Source organism: Sciurus vulgaris, assembly GCF_902686455.1.
Source record: "Sciurus vulgaris genome assembly, chromosome: 1".
Lineage (NCBI taxonomy): Eukaryota > Metazoa > Chordata > Mammalia > Rodentia > Sciuridae > Sciurus > Sciurus vulgaris.
The window spans coordinates 45,286,558-45,309,821 of NC_136461.1; the positions used below are offsets into that span (position 1 = coordinate 45,286,558).

A 23,264-nucleotide genomic window follows, 5' to 3' on the forward strand; every position below is an offset into this window, starting at 1 on the left:
GCAGTATCAAGACCCACCTTCAAAAGTGATGGTATAAAGAATACTGAATGACGTAGGAGAATATTCAGTATTTATCTACATGTTATAATCTAAAAAATTCCAATTTTCAATTCAAGAAGTATATACACACAAATATGCATCAGAGGAACAATCACGATGATAACATAATTATTATTTCCTTTTTTTTAAAGTCCTACGCAGTCACATAATACATTGTAACAAGAAAAAAATATATAATCAATTATATATCCTCAGAGCTCCTCATTGGGAAGATGGAAATATCCCCTAAACATTACCAAGGGCCCTTTGATAACACATTGCAAAGATTAAAATCCAAGAAGCATGGTAAGTGCTTATATATATAAGAAAATCCCAGTGACTCAGGAGGTTAAGGCAGGAGGATTGCATGTTTGAGGCCAGCCTGGACAACTTAGCAAGATCCTGACACAAAAGAAAGAAAAAAGTGCTGGGGACGTAGCTCAGTGGTAGAGAGAGTGACAACCAAGGACTCTGCTACAGAAAAAAAAAAAAAGAAGCAAATGAAGAATCGAGGACACGGTTAAGGGGGGCCAGAATCCAGGGGATCTGCAGACGGAAGGTCTCTGGGATTGGGAGTGAAGGATCACCAATGGCACCAATGCTGCTGAGGCCCTCAGCCCGAGAGCCAGCACCGTGTTGTGATGGGGATTCTGCACACAGCAGTGAATACACCCCAGTCAGGTCCTGAGTCGAACCCAGGCTCTGCCACCTACCTGGTGCCCTCAGCACTAACTTAACCTCCCTGAGCCTCAGCCCTTCTCCATGAAAGGATGCTACTCACTTTGCAGAGTAGTTTATTATAACAGTGGGTTAATAATAACATGGATGGGAAATGCACCAGGTTCTAGAAAGGGATGCTTTTAATTTACTTTTTAGAAGTATGGTGTGGTAAAACGCACACCAGTCTAAAAACCAAGAAACTTTGAGTACAATGCCTCTGACGTTCATGAACGTCTGTGAGTCAGCCCGTGTTGTCTCCTGGGGTCCTGAAGGGCAGCAAGTGTGTCCCGATCCCCACATCTTCCTCCATCCTCCTGTGTCTACTACTTGCCTGAAACCTCCTGGTTTCACATGCAGCATGGGGGCAGCTCTGCTCGGCAAGGTGAATGTCGATGAGGTCTACATATCAGAGGACCTATTTCACTTTGGTGATGCACAACCACACAGCCTGCTGTCCTGCTCTTAACTCCACAGTACAGCTGTGGCCACTTCCTGGTTGCAACCACAGCCCGGGGACAGCACTGGTCAACTCATCCCTCACCACAAGAGATCCTTTCCCACTTCCTCCCAGGGCCACACTTGCCCTTTCAGTCAGCAGAGAGCCGTTCATGACCACAAGGGAAGCAATAGACTGGCATATCCGGGCTCTCCTTTGCAAAGTTTCTCGTTACGTTTTCACACTGGGTAAAGGCATCAAGGCATGAGGTTTGATCAAGGTCCTAAAAGGTCCTGAAGTCTGGGGAAAGAGAGCAGCATGTGGGACGGAAGCACCAGCTGGGCCCAGGGACCAGCAGGTGCAGGAGTGAGAACAGCAACTGCCACCGCAAATGCTGGCACAGAGAGGCCGTGTAGCTACATGGGTTGTACCTGTAAGCTCCACCTTTGTTTTCCCACGTCATGCTGAGTGTGACTCTCTGTGATGGGGACATGGGCAAAGGCCAGTCCAACCTGCATGCTGGCCTAGCAATGTCTCAGATGATAATCTGAGACAGCAGAACTAATATCTAACTCTGCAAAGTGCTCAGAGACCTTCACTGAAGGAATGAATGAAAGGAATCAAGGAAAGGAGTCCTCAGAGCTCCTCACTGGGAAGATGGAAATATCCCCTAAACATTACCAAGGGCCCTTTGATAACACATTGCAAAAATTAAAATCTGAGAAGCATGGCAAGTCAGAAATGAAAGGGACCATTATGTCCAGAAAAAACTGAGGTCCAAATTAACTCACATCTAAAGATTAGACCCAGGTGCACTGACTCCCTGTTCAGCATTCTTTCCTACCGTTCATGAGCTAACCCCCTTTTGAACCTGTTTACACTTTTACCCTATGTAACCTTACAGGCTAACGAGTTCCAGATGTTTATTTCCACAATCATGTTCTCCTACCTTCTCATTCTATTTTATTTATAAATCATACTCATTTGTCTTCTATGCAGGGGAAGAACACGGAAGGAGGAGTCAGGTGACCAGGGGCAGTGTCCCCACTCACTGAGTGAATTCGGGGTATCAGGTTCTTCATTTGCAAAATCATGGCACTGGACTCCATGACTTTTATCCCCTCATCCCTGCAGTCACATTTATTCTCGACTCTCCAGGCCTGCCTCCACCACAAGCTTCCCAGCCAGGCAAAGGTAACACCGCAGCAGAGGGTTGCTTATGAATAACAGCACAGGCAGGAAGCAGAACCCCAGTCACGGACACCACCCCTGCCCCAGGATTGCTCCTGAGTTCCCAGAACCAAGCCGCTGGCCCCGACGGAGAACCTGTTTCTAAGCAGGCTTGATGGAGCTGCCATCGACGTGACTTCCAGCTTGATGCTGAGAGAGAACACGTGGGTTTCTACTACACATTAACTTCTCACGTGCACTTCCTGGTTAATCTTGGGTGAGTCACTTCTCCATCTCAGTCACCTTAGGGAGAAGGGATCCGTGACAATGCCAGGGCTCTTCCCAGCTCTACAGCCTCAGTCTTCGAAGAGTAAAATGTGAATTAAAACCCTTCCTCCTCTCACAGGAAGATACAGAGGTAAAAAGGAGAGCATTTCATGGCATCTGGGGTCCCTAAGGACACGGACAGCAGCCATCTCCGAGAGTTCTCCTGCCCTTCGGTTTCATTTGGACAGCGACTCTGAGGAGACAAATCTATTCTAAGCGCTGGGTAGACCTGAAGGATGTGAGGCTGGTAAATGACTGAGTGAAGAGGAGAGTCCAGGTACTCTGACTCTCAGGTTCAAAGACCCACGGCAGGCTCCATCAAGAGAAGTTTATTATTCCTATTGTTATGAAAACCATTTTCCACGGGAAGAATAGCAATTGCATTTGAGGACAGGGCCAGGCTGAAGCCATTTAGCAGACACATGACTCCCCGACCACATGGCTTCTGGGGCAGCCCTGACAGATTCTGGAGTTAATGAGCAACAAATTATGTATTTTCTCTATCCCCTTGTACAGAAGGGTCGGGGAGTCGCCAACACAGCCATAAATCATCATTATGAACCAGCCAGACTCGGCTTCTTGTAATCCTAACCTTTAAAAGCCCATTTAATGAAATTCGGGCTGTGAAAGGCAGCCCAAACACCGCACCTAGTCTACAGGAGAGGCGAAGGCTTAAATTGTTCTCCGACACGTTGCAGGCCGAACGCTGGAGTCCCAGATTTATGGCTTTCGGACTTTATTCATTACTCACAATGTTTTTATTCCTGGGTAATAAAATGAGCTCTTCCCTCCCCGGCCCCGCCAAAGGCTCTGTCCCCACCCCCAGGGCCCTCATTTCTGCCTCAGTCAGCAAGGCTCTGATATGTAAATTTCACTGCTGAGAAAAATGCCTTCAATGTCGAGGCCTTTCAGTAACAGCCAGCAACAGATTCTGGGGGTGATGGCAGGCTGCCAGGCAAGCGGGGACTTCTCCCTACCTGCCTGTTAAAGCACTTGGCACAGAGGCTGGAAACTCATAAAGCGAGGAAGCATGGCAGTTGAGCCAGGAGGGGACAGAAGGGACCAGTCCTGGCCTGCGAGTCAGTTTGTGGGGACCCTGTCTCCTGGGGTAAAGTGCTCCTCTTCCTGTCTTTTCTGGTGAAAGAGAGTTCAACTGCCCACATATTTACTAATACTCGACTGTTCTGGAAAGGAAATTTGAAGAAATATTAGGACTGACTTTTTGGAAAGGACAGATCATGGGGTGGTGAGAGAAGCACCAGTTTAGGGAAGAAAAATCTGTCTGAATCCCATCTATGACTTTAGGCCCAGGGACTTCACCTGTCTGGGCTTAGGGGTTCCCCCCCCCATCTATGAAATAAGATCAACAATATCTGCCAGAACTGCATCTTCAATAAGGGGATATGCCGACTGCCTGGCACCTCACACCTTCCAAAAGTTTGTGTTATTTTCTTTCTCCTTTCATTGGAGACAGGAAAAACAGAACAACTACAACAACAAAAACCTAGCACATACTTCTAGGGAATATCTCTTCCAAGATACTTCCAAGAGTTCCTTGAAAGAGAGCATTCCACAGTGAAGAGTTTGGAAGTATTATCCCTCCAGGGTAGAAGCAGAAAGTATGTGTGTGGGGGTGACAGGATACTGGTTATTTTTGTTGTTGTTTTTGTGCTGGAGATTGAATCTAGGGGCACTTAACCACGGAGCCACATTCCCAGCCATTTTTATAATATTTTATTTAGAGACAGGGTCTCACTGAGTTGCTTAGGGCCTGGCTGGCTTTGAACTTCGATCCTCTTGTCTCAATTTCCTGAGGCTCTGGAATTACAGGCGTGCATCACCGCAGATGATGCTGATTTTGACTATTTCATCTAGGAAGTCTTTTTCAGGGGAACCAAACAGAAGGAAAGAAAGCCAAAGCAGAAAGGACAATCCACTCTACCATCTTGTGTTATTTCTGACATTCCACTCTATTGAGAAATTACCCCATGAAAGGTAATGTTTTTGCACAGTATCACAACAATTCCTCTTTGAAAGACTGAGAACTCATCTTCTTCCCTTGCTGAGTTTGAAGGACAAGCTTCCCTCTATATTCTGACCTGCTTTAATAATAATATTTGCATAGCACTTTACAGCTTACAAAGCACTTTTACATCCACTGTGTTTGCTTCTCACAACACCCTATGAACTACTAAATCACTACTGACACTTTATACATGAGAACAGAGAAGGCCAGAGAGGCCAGTGAGTCACCCTCAATCAAAAACGGGCAAGGCAGGGCACGGCAGCCCACGCCTGTAATTCCAGTGATTTTGGAGACTGAGGCAGGAAGATCACAAGTTGGAGTTGGAGATATAGCTCAGGGGTAAACCACCCCTAGCTTCAATCCCCAGTACTACAAAAGAAAGGGAGGGAGGGAGAGAGGGAGGGAGGGAGGGAGGGAGGGAGGAAGGGAGGGAGGGAAGGAAGGAAGGAAGGAAGGAAGGAGGGAAGGGAGGGAGGGAGGGAGGGAGAAGGGAGGGAGGGAGGGAGGGAGGGAGGAAGGAAGGAAGGGTTCTGACTCCATGAAGTCTGGGCCCCTGCTTATTCCTGTGCTTTTCCAGATGGCAACAAGCTGGCTATCTCCTAGATGTCCCAGCAGGTAGCAGCGTCTCCAGAGACAGACATACACAGAAGACCTGGTAAGGTTCTATAATTTTGTAAGGCTCTCGCACATCTAGGGTCTTGCCGACCACAGCGCCAAGTTGCTTTCCACATCTCAGTTACATAGGTGGATGAAGTTCTTTCCACCCAGGAGAGACCCGTTCGACAAACATGACGGTGAATCACGAAGAGAGAATCATCTCTCTCCGGTTATTTCTCAGTCTCAAGGTCCTGCTCCTAAGCATAAAGACAGAAGCTCGGCTATATTTTCTCTGAAGCTGAGTGCTCTGCTGAGGAGAAGGCAGTACAGTCTTATCCATAACTAGAATGGATTAGAAATTTAATCTTTGATTCTTCTCTCAATTGGCTGTCTTTAGCCTCGTGGCAGGAGATCAATGCCTCACCGTTTGGGAAAGGTAATGAGGACAGAGATTTGCTCAAGGCCATCAGTGGGGTTTCTGGGTTGTGTGGATGTAATAAGACTCCAGCATCTAGAATACAGGTGGCAAAGAGGCCAGACAGAATTTTCAGAAGCTACTTATGTCTGGGATTGGTGATGGCTGACTTGTTTGCACAAGACTTACGAAGAAGATAGTTTAAAGCATGGAACATCATTATTTTCCCAAAAGTAAGGGACTCAGAGTCACGGGCCTCCTGGGTGACCTGCTCTGCCAGCCCATGCAAAAGTCTCCTGACTGTTCTTTCTGCAACATTGCCTGCTGACAACCCTGTACTCCTTTTTTGACATTGAATTTTCTAGGCTTCCTTAATATTGCTTTTCTTCTTATTTCTAAACTAATTTCCCCTTCTTCCAGAGTTTCCATATCTGGCTTACACCCCATAAATGTGGCTCTTCCCTGAAGTTGTATCCCTGACTTTCTACTATGATCTCAACCTCCTCAAATACCTTTCAATTATTACTTCTGAGAAGATGACCTCCAAAAGATGTCTCCCTCTCCCTCTCTCTCATCTAGCTCCAGCCTGCCCTACCCCAACCAGCCCTGCTCCAATTTGCTGCTAAATCTCCCAACTGGACACAAAACTAAAGTCATCAGCATGTCAAACCAACCAAGCCTGAGGTGACACCCAGCCCCCCTCCTGCCCCCAGCCTCCACTTCTCTTCCCCCTGTTGCTACTCAAGTTTCCACCAAACGTATAACTGCAAACACCTGGAACCTTAGACTCCTTCCCCTGCCTTGTGAAACTCTGCTCATCCTATTTTGCAAGGTCTCTCAAATCCATCTTTTTCTGTTCCCCCTGCATCGCCACCATCATGGCACAGGCCTCATTCTTACCGTGGTTAGAAAACTAAAGGCAATAGCTTGAAATAATACCCTAATCCTTACCTAGCAATTAACTGGAGTAAAAATTCCTCAGCGTCCAAAGACCTCCACAATCTTACTTCCATCTTCTTCTCCTTACTTGGACTTTGTCAGTTTCTTTATACTCTACACCTCCAGTGAAGAAGGTCTGCTCAACGGTTTCTGCAAGCACTATTGCTACAAAGTCTCCCCCACTAGTGAAGCAATCCCCTCTGCCTGGAACATCAGGATCTATGGAGAAAATCCCACCCCTTCTTCAAAGCAGAGAGTTCAACCAGAGTACTGAGTTGCTCTGGTGGGATAGGGTTCTGGTTTTTCTGTTTATGAGTCTTGGACCACTGAGCTCTCTAAACCTCAGTTTGTTTATCCATAAAATGGGGTTAATACCAGTACCAAGAGCATAAGGGTTGCTGTGATAACTAAATGGGGCAAGTTCTCACTAAACAATGACTGATGTGGGCCTTTGCAGATGAAAACAGCGTCAGGCGATCTTCCTCTGAACTCCCAATAGCATCGCATTCACACATGACCCTATCTATAAGCAAAATGAAGAATCTTGCAGCGAGAATCATTTTTCTCAGCTTGTTTCCCAGTCCCAAGGGAAAGAAGTTTTGACATTCTGTCCTTGCAACTCTCCCTCCCTAGGACCCCCTGCTGTGCAGTTCCGCCTCTTGTCTTATTTGCTAATGCTTTCTAAGAGTGCAGCCCATCTTGTTGAGTCTTGCTTTTGCATCCCCTTTGGACCCTAAGCTCCAAGGGCAGTATCTGTATCTTATACATCAGCTTGTTAGCAGGGAGGAACTCACCAAGCATCTGGCTACCCACCGCACGTTGTCACCTTCTGTACAAACCACTGATCACCCTGTCATCCCTGGTGGTCATCTGCCAGTACTGTGTATGCTTTGTCTTCCTCCATACATTTACCCCTCTACACCCCAGAACAAAAAGCTTTACAGCTAACTCAATAATGAGCACCCTGCACAGCATGGGCCTTCAATAACTGTCCATCGGAACGCTTGGACTTCAAAGTAGGACCTGAGTTTGGATTCCTGCTCCCTCTTTAACTAAGCAGAGTAATCTTGGACTAATCTCTTCGTTCTTTCAAGCTCCAATGTCCTCTCTCATTTATAAAATGGGGTAAATAATACCTATGTTGCATAGCTATTGAAGAGGATTTACAATAAGGCAAATTAGTTTCTGGTTCATCAGACAGGTCATAAAAGTCATCTGATGGTCTACCCCTTTCCCCAACACTCACTGACTCGCACAACCTACTTCCCAGCCTCATGAGCATTATCACTTGAAATGGAGACTATTAGCATCTTAGTATTGGACACATTTTCCCAACATAACTAAGAATTGCTGCCAGTGTCACCTCTTCCCAGACACGGGTGGCAGGGAAGGGAACATGTGAGATTCCAGACAGTGCAACTTCAATGCCTGTGTTCGTTAAATCACAAATAGATGCCCCCTGCCAGCATCCCCCAGGGAGAAGAAGGTCTCAGAAGAACTCCTAGCCATCTGATCAGGGGACAACACAGTTGAAGGATTCATGTGGCCTCTCTCTGTTGGTGGTCTTGGTAATTGCACAGATGTAGTGGATTGTAAACCAGGGGACTGGGTCTCCCACTAACACACGGCTGGCCCGGCACAACTGCACTTTTTTCAGAGTTGAGAATCGACTAGTCTTTAATGAGGAGGCAATGTTGGGGAACCTTGTTTTCTTGGCAGAGTTCTTGCAGATAAAGGGAGATGGGGGTGGGGGACTAATGAAGTCCAGATGTGGGCAAACCAAAGCTTGATCCTGAATAAACAAGTCCTGGAGGTATTAAGCTCTTCTTCTTGTCTCTCCAGCAAGAAATTTGCATGTGGCACAGAGTGTGTTCCCATGCACCTCAAGGAACCTGTTTAAGATTTTCAGGAAGCAAATCGGACCCTTTCCCCTCCTCCATAGATCCTTTGACATCCATTTGGCCAAATGCTTTTGTTTTTCTGCCCACAATCTTAGGCCTCTTTGGTGATTTTCACAAACATACATTGAGTACCATGGCCTTTGCCTTGCACTGGTAATAACAAATCAAATCAGATCAATCCCTACCCTGTGCAGCTAACAGGATGGGCAGGAAATAGAGGAGTAAACAGACCAGATAATTCAGCACAGAAACTGCAAGGATAGAGGGTGGGCACAGGGTTTTCCGGTACCTTCAGAAGCCAGGGAGGAATCAGCAGAAGAATGCTTCCTGAAGATGACTACTTGGTGTTTACTTAGCTCTTACCATGTGCCAGAGGAAAAGACTGGCCTCTGTCCCCCAGGAGCCGTCATCTAGCTGGGGAGAAAAGACCTGGACAGGAACACATCACAAGACACTCTATTACAGGTGCTGCTTGCCTGCTGGGATGGGGTTTAGGGCCACAAAACAACATGCAGCTCACTTTGAGCCTGATCACTGTGTCCCCAGTACCTGGCATGCCAGAGGTGCCTCGTCAAGAGCTATGGGAGCCAGGCAGGCTTCAGAGGGCAGCAGTGGCACCATTATTTAAAAAGCCTTGGCTTTTGAATCAGAGGACTCCTGGTCTGGCCTTGCCTGTCGCAGAAGAGCCACTGAACACCCTTGAGCCCCAGATGTCTCAGCTTTAACACTCCACCTCTCAGAATGACTGCCAGGAGCAAATAAGAGAGTGTGCACTTTGCAAACTGCAGTATTCCAAAAATAAAAAGGATGGGTCTCACTGATCACATACTTAATAATATCATTTGGTTTGAGGGACCCAAACAAGCCCGTTAAGTTGTGAACTACTGCCACCAATTTATAGAAAAGGAAAAAGTACAGTTCCAAGGTGTGGAGCGGGGGGCGGGGGTACGGGGAGGGTAATGGTTGCCGGGAGGTTGCAAAACAAGTAAAAGAATGGATAAGCACAGAAGTTGGGACTTGAGCCTAAATCGGATGATGCCAAAGCCTGAGATTTTTTTTTAGTTAGGAAAATAATTACAGAAGTCAGATTCAAGTGGGGTCTGGGAGGAAAAGTAGCATTTTTATGGCTAAAGGGAGAAGGGGATTCACCCATGACTCACCCATGCATTGATTTCCAGGTATTAAGAATCTATATAAGTCCCTTCTGGGGTCCGACCAAAGCAAGCACTGAGCCCATGAGCCCATGTTTATTTAAAAAGAATACTGAGCATTTTTGCCATATTAAAATCTTTGCTTAGAATACCTCCATAGTACAGTGCAAGGCACAACTGAAAGGAGGCTAGATAGGAGACGGTATTTTACTGTTTGCTCCTAATCTCGCTGCTGCTAGAGTCATTAAGCCTTTGCAAAGCAGGGATAGGAACCATTGCTTTGTGGATTTGGAAGGAATTCCTATTATGCTATAATTCCAGAATCTGAGATACATCTGAAAAAGAGGTCAAAATGACTGAGTTTTTCCATAAGTCCTGCCCCAGAAAGGTGTCTGCTTTCCCTATAACTTTTGATGATTTGCATCTCTACACCACCCTGGTCTCTGCTGCCATTCCATTCCTTTGTAGTGGGGGCCCTCCACACTGGATCGACCACATCCAAATTAGGCAAGTCTTCCCCTGCTGCTTCAAACAGGCCTGACATTCGGCAGCAGAAGGCCCAGGACAGCGGGTAGCAAGATGATGAGATTCCCAGCCCTGAGACCTGCACCCCATGAGGGTCACTCCTGTCCTCTGATCAGAAGCCGGTTCTGGATGAAGCCAGCTGGGCTCTTAGGGCCAGGATGGGAAAGTGGGAAATGTGGTGCTGCTGTTGTTAAGTTGTACAACTTTTCCAGCGTTGAGCAAACCAGAGTGAATTCCACCCTCAGCCTCTGAGGCCTCTCTGCTTGCTCTCTTCTCCACAAGTGCTCCTGGTAGGTAGCAGAGGAAAGCAGGCTAGTTGACGTCATCAGGGGCCACGTTTCACGGGTGCCTCTAGCTGAAACCCAACAGCAGCTCGATCAGGAGGTAAAAGTCCTACTGCAGAGGAGTGAGAGTCAAATGACCTGAGTTCTAATTCATTAACTCCAAGGAAAGAGTGGGAGACATGTGACCAAAGGCTGGACTCCTTTGCTGCCTCTTTTATCAGATATATTGCTGTGGCTAGGTTGCTCCACCACTTTTTGACTCTGTTTACTCCTTTATAATAGAGATAACTAACATTCGATGAGAGGACAGATGTGCCAGGCACTGAGTCACTTTATATACGTGAATTCATTTTATTCTCAAAACCTTAGTAAGTAGACCACTCTCTCCATTTAACAGATGTGTCCACTGAGGACCGATGAGATTCATTAACTGGCCACGTGTCCCACAGCACAGGAGCTCAAATCAGACCCAGAGTATACATCCTCTGCCCTATGCTAACAGAGAACACAATTATACCTGGACTTGGGGGTCTCTTCCAGGGTGAAATGCCTCAACATAGTCCACGTATTTCCCAGGGACCTAGCGGGACTCAACAAAGGAAAGCAATTATTGTGGCATTGTCTTTCTTGGTGTCTCTCTGAGGTGTAGAAAAGCCACATCTAAACCTGTTTTGTTGACCTCATATGGAATGAGGAAGCAAGGTCATTGCTTATCCTATAACCAAGGCCCACGGCACAGGATTGTTTCAAGGAAACCCAAGAATTCAGAGAGCATTTTAATTAAAACATCAGCATGACATGAGGAAAGAGGGAGAGCACAACTGAGCTCTCAAAAGCAGAATTTTGTCTTAGACCCACTGGTATCGCTGGAGGAGGTGGAGGCCGGCCTTGGCAAGCAGCAGGCAAGGATTTGCTGACCAGGATCTTTGGCTTGGGGAAGGAAAGAAAAGATAGGAAGAGAGACTTGGCCCTCAAAGGAGCTCCTTTAATATTGCCTTTGCCCATGGGACCAGGTGAGAACCCAGAACCACTCCTACCCACACACATTCCAGGTAGCCCCCGGTTGCTAGTAAGTGTACCTCCAGGCACTACTGCATCGATTCTCTTAGCAGCTGAGCCCCCAGAGACTGTCAACATCATCCCCACTTTATAGATGAGAAAATTGAGGGTCAGAGGCACTAATGATTCACCTAATTCGCATTAGGAGAGGCTCCTAATTTATCTCTCCACTGTGCTGTGCCTGGGAGCAGACCACTAAGCAAGCTGGGAATACCACCATGTAGAGATAGGCAGAGCATGTCACAGAGCCTCCTGGTGCTGCTCTGCTCTGGGGACACTCCTGGATTCTAATGTGCTCCTTGAAAGCCTTCAATTAACTGATCCTCCAGTTGTCAAAAGCACCTGTTCAAACCGATCCCAAGATACTGTGCAATTATTTGCCTTCCACAACAAACACCTTTTTCAGGAACAGCCATTCTTCCTAGAGAACTCAACGCCACAGCCACCAATTTGGAACAAATGGTAAAATTAAACCTTTCGTTTTTTAGCTTTTGAACACAAAGATCCTTAGTCCACCTTTAAGAAACTACTACCGTTGCCAAATGGACTGTTTTTCTTTTAAAGGTTGGAAAGAATTCTACTAGTCCCCTTCCCCCTCCCCAAATTCAAACTGTTGATTGTGCGCCTGGTTTACGATGTTATTAAAAAACAAAGAGGGGTCTCAAAGTTTACAACCAACCCCCAGAGTGGGCAAGTCAGAAGAAAAACTTCATGCAATGTGGTTCATGTAATATCAGCAGGGTACATCTGATCCAGAGTAGGCAACATAAGTCAACCGCCTATCCCCTGGAGCCGCTCATTTGGGTTGGGTAGCCATCTTGAAATGTTAAATCTAGGAGATGGAAAGGGTCTTTGAAAGAAGTCAGGCACAGGCTTGAACCCATTTTTTCTGACTACAGACATACAGCATGCACTATAACCCCTCTGAGCTTTGGATTTTCCATCTACATAATGGGGACAAGAGCCCTCATTTCACATTTAGTGTTCTTAATATTATCTCCCTTCATTCTTAGCTTTCTGATACAGGCCAAAGTGAGTTTCCAGATGATGCTCAACAGTAACGAGATTCAAAAGAACCACAAAAGGGAATTTATCATCCCTTGGTGGACGTGTTACCAATCCCTTTCACCCACATGGCCAGGGTACAAGGGTAGAAAACAAACTTAGGAAATACTGGAAGTGTGGAAGGCAGGGCTGTGAAAATGTAAGACTTGCAAATCACAAGACTGGACTTCAATTATCTCCTCCTCTTCTGTCTCAAATGGACAGGCTAAAAGAAGGTGGTGACCTTCCAAATAGGGTCCATGGAGGCCACACCCCTATTCTCGTGAGGTCACCATAGCTCGAAATAATTCTGGAAATTGTCAAAAAGTGCATGGCTCGTTTTTGCAATGTCCTCAGTGAGGACTGTACCCTTTAAGGGAAGCCTGGGATAAGTAAGCCTGGACTTTACACGTCCACGTGAGTAACTCGCTCAGCAATAAAGAGTTTGCAAAGTGTTTCAATTTTCGTAATCCCTTTTATACCTTACTGCAACACTGGGAAGCGAAACAGTCATTGTGGGGTTTTAGAGGTGTATGACTTGTGAGTGGGGGGCCAGGTTTAGAACCTATTTGTCTGGGTTCCAAGTCCTATTACCTTGGCACCACAGCCACTGGGCAGGAAAACTAAACACTATGCCAGAGCACACCAGTGGCACTGTCACTAGTACTGCAGCACAGCCAAAGCATGGAAAGAACACGGCACATGCCGTGTGTACACAGCTAGACACTGGTGTAGTTGGCAAGGTACTTCCTGCTCTCTGGGGCCGAACTTCCTAGCACAGTGGCTCAGAGCTCAGACTTGTGTAAGAGACAAGTAGGTTCAAATCTCAACTTTACAACTTATTAACCAAGTGATCTTGGGCAAATTAGTCTCACTCTGTGGACCTTAGTTTCTTAATTTGCAGAAAAAAAAAAAGAATCATATTTAGACTCCACTGGATTGTTGAGGCTGATGTGTGTAAAATATTTTAGAAGGGTGCTCAGTGTATATTGCCCAGAAAACGTTGGCTTTGGTAATAATATTAATGGCAGACAATAAAGAGCATTAGGTAAAATTCTACTTGGTGGAAATGTCCATTGGTTTTGTTGACTTCTACTTGGAGGAAGTCTCTGTTGGCTTGGTACACATCTCTGCCGGCTCAGATGTCCTCTAATACCCTAACGCAGCAAAGTGTCAGGATGGGCATGGTGGAGTGCAGACACTTACCGCCAGGATGGCAATGACGATCCCCACTGCACAGAGCACCGCGTCATTTATCGTCTCTCCGGTTTTCAGTGGGTACTTGATGCTCTCGTCATTGCAGTAAAACCCTCGGTGGTAAGGCTTGATGGTGCTTGTCTCGATGATGAGGAAGGGCAGGCCCGCTGCAATCAGGCACGTACAGGGAAAATCAAAAAGAGGAAAGGGGAAAAAATCAGTGCAGGGAAGCCCAAGAGGAACAAGTACAGCAGAGAACACCCCAAATCACACTGACAGCAATGTTCATTCCTTTCCTTAGTAGCCACCCACAGACTACGAAAAGCTTCCATGACAGGCATCGTCTTCTTTTCGTGTCCCCAAACTCAGAGGAAGGTATTGGAAGAACCTGGGCAGGAGTTTTCCCGGCTTCACAACACCCTGTTAACAGTTAAAGACTGATTAATTATTAAGGTTTAACTAAAAGTCCTCACAAAGTAAAAGGATTAGGAGTTTTACTGAACCTCAGGACTAAAAAGACCACAAAAACTATCTTGATGATAATGACCAGCATTAATTATTAATCAATAATTACTAATACAGCCAAACCTCAGGATGCCCCACAGTGACTCCAAAGGCATCATTTCTTAGCTCCTACCCACTATGCCTTGCAGCAGTTCACCCTAAGGCTAAGCTGCTGAAGTAGTACAGGCCTTGGAATCAGATAACCTAGATGTGAATCCCAGATCCTCCACTTCCTAGTGGTGGGTGCGACCTCTGGCTCTCACTCCATCATCTCCGTGAGCCTCAGTTTCCTCACAGTAAATGAGTCATGGAAATGATTAAATGAGATCAACACACGTAAAAGTTCTAGCATCATGTCTGGTACTTGGTAGCCACTCAGTGAATGCCATTTTCAAGTCTTTTCTTTCAAGAGTCACCAACAAGACAGCAAGAGTCTAGCTCAGCCTTGTCATCTGCAGCCCTGGTTAGGAGCCCAAGGGCACTGGAGATCAGGTGGCTGTTGCAGCTGCTGTTGGTTATCAGTGGCCAGCTCAGATGCCATTCTCTCCAAGGCCACGGCCAATGGATTCTAACACCAGCCCAGAAAAGTCCCTCAAAACTCTGAAGCAAAAGGTACATGCCCACAATAACTCTGAGGACACTACAATAGTCTCCTAATAGTTTCCTGGCTCCCAATGTCTCCTACACATATCCACCAGTTTACTTCCTGAAGGGATCTGACCATGAGCGTCTTTGATGGCTCCTCATTGCCCAAGGTAAGATAAATTCTCTAAGCCTGCCCTCAAGAGTTACCCACGACCTAAACCTCCTCTCCAGTTTCTTGGTTTTCTCTCCTCTCCTTTCCTCTCGTCTCATCTTGTTTTTTCTTCTCTCTCTCTCTCTCTCTCTCTCTCTCTCTCACACACACACACATACCTCAGAGAACAGCACACAGTGACTGTCTTGGTTCATGCTGTTCTCTACATTAAATACTTCTTGCTCTCCTGCTGCCCAAGTTCAATACCAGGTTCCAATGACACCTCACGAAGTAGGAGGACTAGGAATCTTACTGAACCTCAGAACTAAAAAGACCACAATTACTATCTTGGTGGTAACAACCAACATAGACTGATCACCAAGAGTGAGTTGGACACTTTATAAGTGTCAACTCTTTCAATAACCCTGAGAGGTCATTTTAAGGCACCATTTAAGTGCCATTCTCTCCCATTTTCAGGTGAAAAGAAAAGAGACTCAAAATGTTTAGCTCATTCAGGGTTTCTTAGTCCACCTTCCAAAATGCCTAAATCCCTAATTTAACTGTGCAAATTGGTTTCAACCAAATGTGAAATTCATTAGCTGAAAAATCTCGAGATAAGCAATTAAGAGATAAAATTTCATTTTCATCTTTTTCAAAAAGAACGAAGTTCATGCCACACTGCTAAAGCCCCAGACCGCCTCTAAAAAAAAAAAAAAAAAAAAAATGTACTCACGGACTCCACAATTTCTCGATTACTTTGGCCCAGACCGGCAGTGATAAAAATGCTCACTTTCTTAAAAGTGTATTTATGTATCACCATGCATACGCGCATGGATTTATTTGGTTTTATTCTTTGGATTTATTTGAATTCTACGGCTATTTATTTTGTGACCCCCTAACTGCTTCCTGCTAGAACAACAATTTACTTTATCAAATTCATACTGGTGCTTTGAAAAGAAAGAACAGCGACACACCACAGTATTGTGCCCGACCTTCTCAAAGTAAACACCGAGGGGCCCTGAAAGGCAATGACCATTAGTTCTTGGAACTCTGTCTCTGCCACAGAGCAGAGGAGGGAGGGGAGGCCAAGGAGGAATGCTCTGGCTCAGAAGGGACAGGAGTCAGCAGACCATTTTGGGTTGGGGGTCTGGGAGAGATATCATATGGGCCCGAACCCTCTTCATTCCACAGCCCAAACATTTTGAACTGGCTATGAAAAGGAGCTGAGAAGCCAGCAGTATGATATTAATAGTCCACTTTTAAAGTTCCACACATCGTGATAAAAATGTTCAGCTTAGAGTCAGAGCCGGCTGCAGCCTCCATGGTGCCTAGGAGCCAAAGTGTTGCTAATAAACTCAGGGAGGGAATAGACTCCGAGTTCCTTACACTTGTGCTATGTTCCTAGGCCTCCAGCTTCTATTTTTAATAGTGTTCACATGATAGGCCTGTAAAACATATGTTTCTAAGGACAATAAAACACGTGTAAGGAGCTTTGGAGTTGACAGAACTCAGTTAATGGCCTCAGTTCTGTTCCCTATTACTTAAGCAAGTGATTTCCCACCTCCAAGTCTCCCTTTCCCATGCGCTCAATGGGAAGAATGAAATCCAACTTCAGGACTGCTGAGATGATAAGTTGATCAGTTCAGTTACTCATTGATTGATTGATTCGACAAGTATTTGTTGATCCTTAACTATGGATATTCAGTTATAGAATACACAGATGACCCAGACGCTGGCCTTGAGGAGCTTACCGTCCAGGCTGGAAGACACACAATCAAAATCAGTGAGGACAGTAAATAAATGTTAAAAGGAGAAAGGGGAAAAAGTCCCGCAGAGATGGCTAGAAAAAAATCTGTCCTGTCAGTTCCTTTGCCTTCTCTTAAACTGGGAAGAATCCAAATCCTTTCTCTTTCTTTGCCTATGACTTGGGGAGGGGTTCCGGTTTTGATTATGTGGATGATGACCACAAACAGACAAGAAGTTGGATCTGAACATATTCTGCTTATTTCCTTGAAAGGCATGGAGATAGCATTTAGAAAACCCAATGGCTTTGTCTGCCTCCCCGACAAACTTGCAGTATTATGGGGGGTGATGCCAGTCAAATCTTGACTTCACTCCAGAAAGCGGGTAACCTCAGATTGCCTTGCAATGCATAAACAGTCCCCGATGGGGCAGCTAGTCCTCAAGAGACACAAGACCATGCTTTGCCTCCAGGACACAGAAAAACAAGCTGTCTTTTTCCAAAGCAGAGTCTCCATTTCCCACATGGGTACCATCTTTATTACCTGCCACTAATAGTCATTTGCCATTTTGTCTCAAGCAAATCCCCAGCACTAGACAGTGGGATGCTGGAGGTGACTAAGTCATAGCAGCCACTCTGGAGAATTTGTGGTGGTGTGAGAAAGTCACAACACAAGCGCACTCAAATCTCTCCAGTGTGAAGACAGAACTCTCTGAAGATTGCAGCAAGGGCACAAAGTTCAGACCACCAGGGTCAGCAAAGGTGTCCCACAGGGGATGGGAGACTTGAGTTGACCCTGACATGAATCAGAGAGATTTCTAGGAGCTTCGGACTAAGAATGCTCATGAAAAATCCATGCAGTTTCGGGATTCCAATACTGGCAACCATAAAAGGGGGGGCTTTTACAAGCATACGAGTTTAAACTCTGCTCCAGGAGTGAAGGAGAAATGAAAGTAGAGAATAAAGGGAAGAATAGCACAGACTCATAACAGTTAACACTTCCTTGACAACTACTCAGTGCCTACATTGTGTTGAGGGTCCCCACATAAACTACTGTAGCCAGACAAACCTGGCTACGCCTACATCCTAGGCACGGGCTGGGCTACCAAGACGAAACATGCCAAGTCGCAACCTTCCAGTGGCCCAAAGGATAATGGGAGAAATTGTCATAAAAACTAATACGTTAAGCTACCCTAAAGTTCAAAAAGAGATTAAAGTGACTTTCCAAAGTAAGCGATAGAGCTGGATGAGGTTCAAATGATCCGACTCTAAATGTCGAATACTTTCTAAAGTGAGTCACTTAAACCAGAGAGCAAGAGGCACCTAGGAGTATTCATAAATTAACTGAAGCTCGGTAACTCTCACGGCCTGTGCAGAGAGAAAAAAAAAAAAACAAAAACAATGTTTTGGAAACGTCAAGGTAACGACGCGTGCTAATGTTCACTGCCGTGTACCACACACATGCTGATTAGATACACACGTATCTAATCCAATCAAAACTCTGAAGCCAATATCCTGGAGTTTAGATTTATTGATAATAAACTGTATATTACGAGCTTTTTGCAAAGCAGGGCCAAAAAAAAGGAGAGAGAGATAATAATAATCTGGTGATTCTACATCCAGGCTTAAGCAAATCTCCTTCTTTTAATCAAGGATCAATTAACTTCCTATACCTCCAGGGACTTCTTGGGATGTGTAGGCTGCAGAGGAGGCGAAATATGAACTCACTGACAAACACTTAATGGGCAGAAAATCAAAGCAGGAAGAAAGGCCCCTGTGTTGGGTTCAGGCCTTTGAAACTTCTCTGGCTTTGAAAAACTAACACTTGGGCAGGTTGGGTGGTTTGGGGGTGGGGTGTAAGAAAACACAGGCTAAGTTTTCGTGGCCCACCCATTGATAAAGTCATGTGGGAAGTGTTACCAGAGTGACCCAGCCCCAGAGCCCCACTCCCTGCTGCCACAGCTTCGCATTTGCACAAAATTAAACACAGCTTCTTTCTCTCCAAGCTCTGGTTAGAAAGCCCTTGGTGAGGTCGAAAGAGAGGGGAGGATGGGAGAGTGAAGAGGAATGATTCCAGTCTTTGCACAACCAAAAGTCAAAAGAGCGGCAGAGAGGGTGCTTCCCATCCTTCCTGTGTACCCAGTCTTTCAAGTGCCTTTTCTGAGAGTTCTCCAATTTTCCACTTAAACCAATCTGTAGGTACCTTAAAATGAGCAAAGTCTAGGATCTGCAAGAGTAATAATTAAACTAACATCTGCAGAAAGCCTACGTACCTACCCGCAAAATAATACAGGATGCAGAGTACATGTGCAGGCATCTGGAGAGCATAATTGCTCAAATTAGGCGGCTAGTAAGACTCTGTGACTGGAACTTTACATGTCTTACCTCCAGCGCAGAATAATGAGTAGGTGCTGTTCCACCCATTTTACTAATGGAAAAACCGAGGATCAGAAAGGTCAAGCAGCTCAACTAAAATGCAGAACAAGCACATGGCACCAATTGGAGTCAAATATCAGAAATACCCACAGAAGACACTGGAGTTCTACTTTCAAGGGGTTCAGAGTCTAGTTAGGAATTGATTTATTTAATTTCCACAATAGCTAAGAGAAATTGTGGACAGTTATTTTCATTTGTACACAACAGAATACTGAAGCCATCAATTTAATAATTTCTCCAAAATCCCCAAATGAGTAAGTGGATCACTGGGATTTGAATCCAGGTCTCCTTTTCTTTTGGTGCATGTTTTCTTCCTCCCTGACCTGACCTTCCCCTTTCTTTATAAATGTATTCCTTGTTCAAATATGACCAATTGCTTTTTTTTTTTTAATCACTTAAGGTCAGAATGGTCAACCCAACTACTACTTAGAGGTTCAAAATACAAATATTTATGTTGCTTGTAAGTGACAGCGCTTCTATTTAAAGTAATTAATTGCTACTGGTCTTAGAAGTGTGCAAACTTTCTTTGGTTTACAATATTTGTCCAGATTTTTTGACTGGACACAATCCAGAGGAGCCGAGATGAAGTTTCCTATGAAGGCATTTCTTCATCTTTGAAATAGGCTGCCACGAAAAACACTTGCTGCTGGCTGGTGGGAACAGGAATATTCTGGGCCTAGAGATTTTCCTTGACAAATGCTCATTCTTCAATGCTAGAAAGTTCAGGCTTTTTCTCACAAAAAGAAGACTGTCCAAACCAACATGGTACAAACAACGAAACTGCCGGCAGATCCAGACCTGGTGTTTGGGTTTCCTGACCCCAACTCCAAAGTCTTTAGCTCAATTCAATGAGCGAACACGCACAAACAGTCCATGAAAGTTGGGAGCTGCATTAGGTGCTGGGGACAAAGATGAGCAAGACCCCACACTGCTTTTGCACCCCCCACCTTCAAGAAGTCCTAGGTTCCATGACAAAGAGAAACTTGCCTTTAGTCTTCTCATGGTTGTTAAGAAGAACTTTGGGTGGCCATTTTTATTTGAAAGTGCTTACAGTGAAAACATTTTATGCTTTAAAATAACCTCAGACTCCTTAAAACCTCTAGCTTCAGCTGTTTGGGCTTTTCAGTTAGATTTTTAAAGGATCATCATATTTCACCTAGAAATAGAACAAACTGACCAGTAACTGACCTGGTCCATACCTTTCATTGAGAGAGCCTCAGACCTCCTTGTCACCATTAAATATTTCACAAAAGAAATATTTTATTTCTAGTAATATGCAACTACCATAGCCAAAAGGATGGATAACATCTCCAACTCTAATAAAGCTGAGTCACTTCCTGAGATTTTCTCTTCTCTTTCAAGGATGGGAATGAATTTGCATACATTGAGCAACTACTGTGTGCTGGGACCTTTGATATATTAGCTGATTTAACTCTCAATACAATCTTCTAACTTAATTGCTAGAACACAGCCAAGAACAAAGGGTCAGAGAAGTTGTAATTTCTGTGTGCAGTCCACTGATAAGAGGAACTCCTAGGATATGTAATAGAAAGTTCATTAAGAGATGAGGCCAGGTAGCCTTTCTTGCTGAGTACACATGAGCAAGGTCTATACAGGTATTACCAACATAAAAAGTCAACTACAAAGCTCTTCCAAGTGCATTTACCTTGAAGAAATACACTTTCCTCCCCACATGTTGAGATGGAGTTATACAGACCCAGTTGCTCTCATTGCCTTGGTCTCCCTTAGGAACCAAGCGTGTTTGTTCCCAGCATGGCTGCCCAGAACCAGGACACTGAGCAGGATCTGAGTTCTCATACAGTCATATTCAATCTTCCTGACAGCTCTGCACTGTTCTCAACATCTGTATTAAAGTACCACAGGCAAACTCCTACTTATCCTCTAAGACTTAAGTATTTCTTCCATAGAGGGGCCACTTAGCCCTCTAAGTGAACCACTCTGGCAGAGTTAGTTACTCCTTTCTTTCTCCTGGTTTAACCAGGAACTTTGGAATCAAGCAGATAGAATTTCATATCCCATTTCTCTTCCTTGTCCTGTTTTCTGTATGACCTTGGGCAGGTTGCTTTACCTCTCTGAACTTCATTTTTACTATCACACTATAGGACTTTCTTAATAGTTCTCAGGGTACAGAGCTGATTGTGAGGACTGAGATAGTTTATAAAATATCCAGTAAATGGGGCTGGCAATATAGCTCAGTGCATAGAGTGCTTCCCTGTCAGCACCAAGGCCCCAGGTTCAATCCCAGCACCGCAAAAAAAAAAAAAAAAAAATCCAGTAAAATGTTAGTAAATATTAGTTCTTGCTCCTGGACATGACAGAACCACTGACAGCTGGGGTAGAATGTGATCAGAGTTTTGTCCAAAATTAATTCAAGCAGCCATAGAGCCACTGGCCACTTCCCAAGTGCAATCTGATCCCAAGGGAAAAGCATACTCATAAAATCCTGTAATTCTGGGGACTTCCTAGGACTGGGTAAACAGATGGGCCTTTGACAGTGGTTACAGGATACACCCTGGGATGTAGGGATGAACCATCATAGCAGGAACCAGGTCACATACCGTCAAAAGATCACACAAGGCGTCCAGGGAGGCAAGTCCATAATAAAAGTGAAGAATCAACATTTCTTTTTATTTTTCCAACAGTTAAATATGCACTTGCCAGCACGTGCCCTCCCCCCAAGCCATGCTGGCTGAGTGCATGCAAAGCCACAGTCACATGACAAGAGAACAAATAGCACATGGACTGGCAGGACATCAGATACCTGCGAAGGTCAGAGATCAAGACAGTCAAAAGGCAAGACTAGAGCCAGATGCAGTGCCAGAAATGAAGCGCTGGAGTCTTGCTGGAGGCCCTGGAAAAACCAAATCATGCTTGTAAGCATCCCAAGGTGTCAGGGCACTCCAAGGTACCCATCAACTCCACAGCTCAAGTTCTAGGTCAAAGGTCACAAACTGGCAGCCCACAGCCAAATCTGGCCTGCAGAGATGTTCTGCTTGGCCCACCCAAGGTTTAAATATTTTTAATTAGTAGTTAACACTTAATAACAGCAGCCTCACAGACTTCCCAGGTGTCCAGCTTCTTAACCAGCTCTAATGTCTGTGATGATGCAGGCCACAATAACTGGGGCCACCTTCCTTCAGATAAGCAAAGGCCACCAGTCCCTGACACTAAGACTGTGCTTTGTCGGCCATCCATATGGAGTTTGTACTTTCGATTTTCTTCTATCCTGTCACTTTGTTCATTTAAATGCCTGGCTCTGCAGACATTTGACTTTTTTGCAGGGGAGGATTCTGGGGAGTGAATTCAGGGGTGCTTAGCCACTGTGCCACATCTCAGCCCTTTTTTTGCACTTTATGTAGAGTCAGGATCTCGCTGAGTTGCTTAGGGCCTCACTAAGTTGCTGAGGCTGGCTTTGAACTCATGATCCTCCTGCCTCAGCTTCCCAAGCTGCTGAGATTACATTTGACTTTTTGATTCCTGCACTGGAGAATAAAGGTTTTTTTTTTTTTTAAATGAACATATACAAATAACAATAACTTTTGATTCAGCAATATCTTCTATAGTGAGTAATGATCACATGAGACATGTGAGTGTGTGCACAGGCATGTGTGTGCATGCCTTAATATTAACTCAAGACTGAGCCTCTTAACTATATTTTCAATTATAAATCCAAGGATTATGTCTAGTCACCAGCATGAAGCAGTCAAATTTTTACATTTTAGATGTTGGGAAACTGAGGCTTAATGAATTGCCAAGGGTCCCACAGTTAGTAAAATGAACAAGGATCTAAAGTAAAGTCTTGTAGAACTAAAATTCCTTAGCAGTTTACTCCGTGAATCTGGAGATGGGGTCAGCAGGAACACCTGCCTTACTGGCCAGGAAAGCATCTTCATGAATTATATGGTTATGCTTCATGAGACATGAGCAAACCCAGCTTTATGTGATACTAAGTGGTGTTAGCAGAGAGCTCTATTTTTAAAGGCAATAGTTATCTAA

At 45.0% G+C, this 23,264-nt stretch overlaps 1 protein-coding gene across 3 annotated transcripts in view; it reads right to left on the reverse strand.

Annotated features, from left to right (window-relative positions):
- PLPP3 (phospholipid phosphatase 3) overlaps positions 1-23,264 on the reverse strand; it is an 80,462-nt gene that overhangs the window by 25,093 nt on the left and 32,105 nt on the right. For all 3 annotated transcript variants that reach the window (XM_079102054.1, XM_079102052.1, XM_079102053.1), the window contains exon 2: positions 13,840-13,997. In XM_079102054.1, coding sequence (XP_078958180.1) covers positions 13,840-13,997 — 158 coding nt within the window. The remainder of the gene's footprint in view (positions 1-13,839; positions 13,998-23,264) is intronic.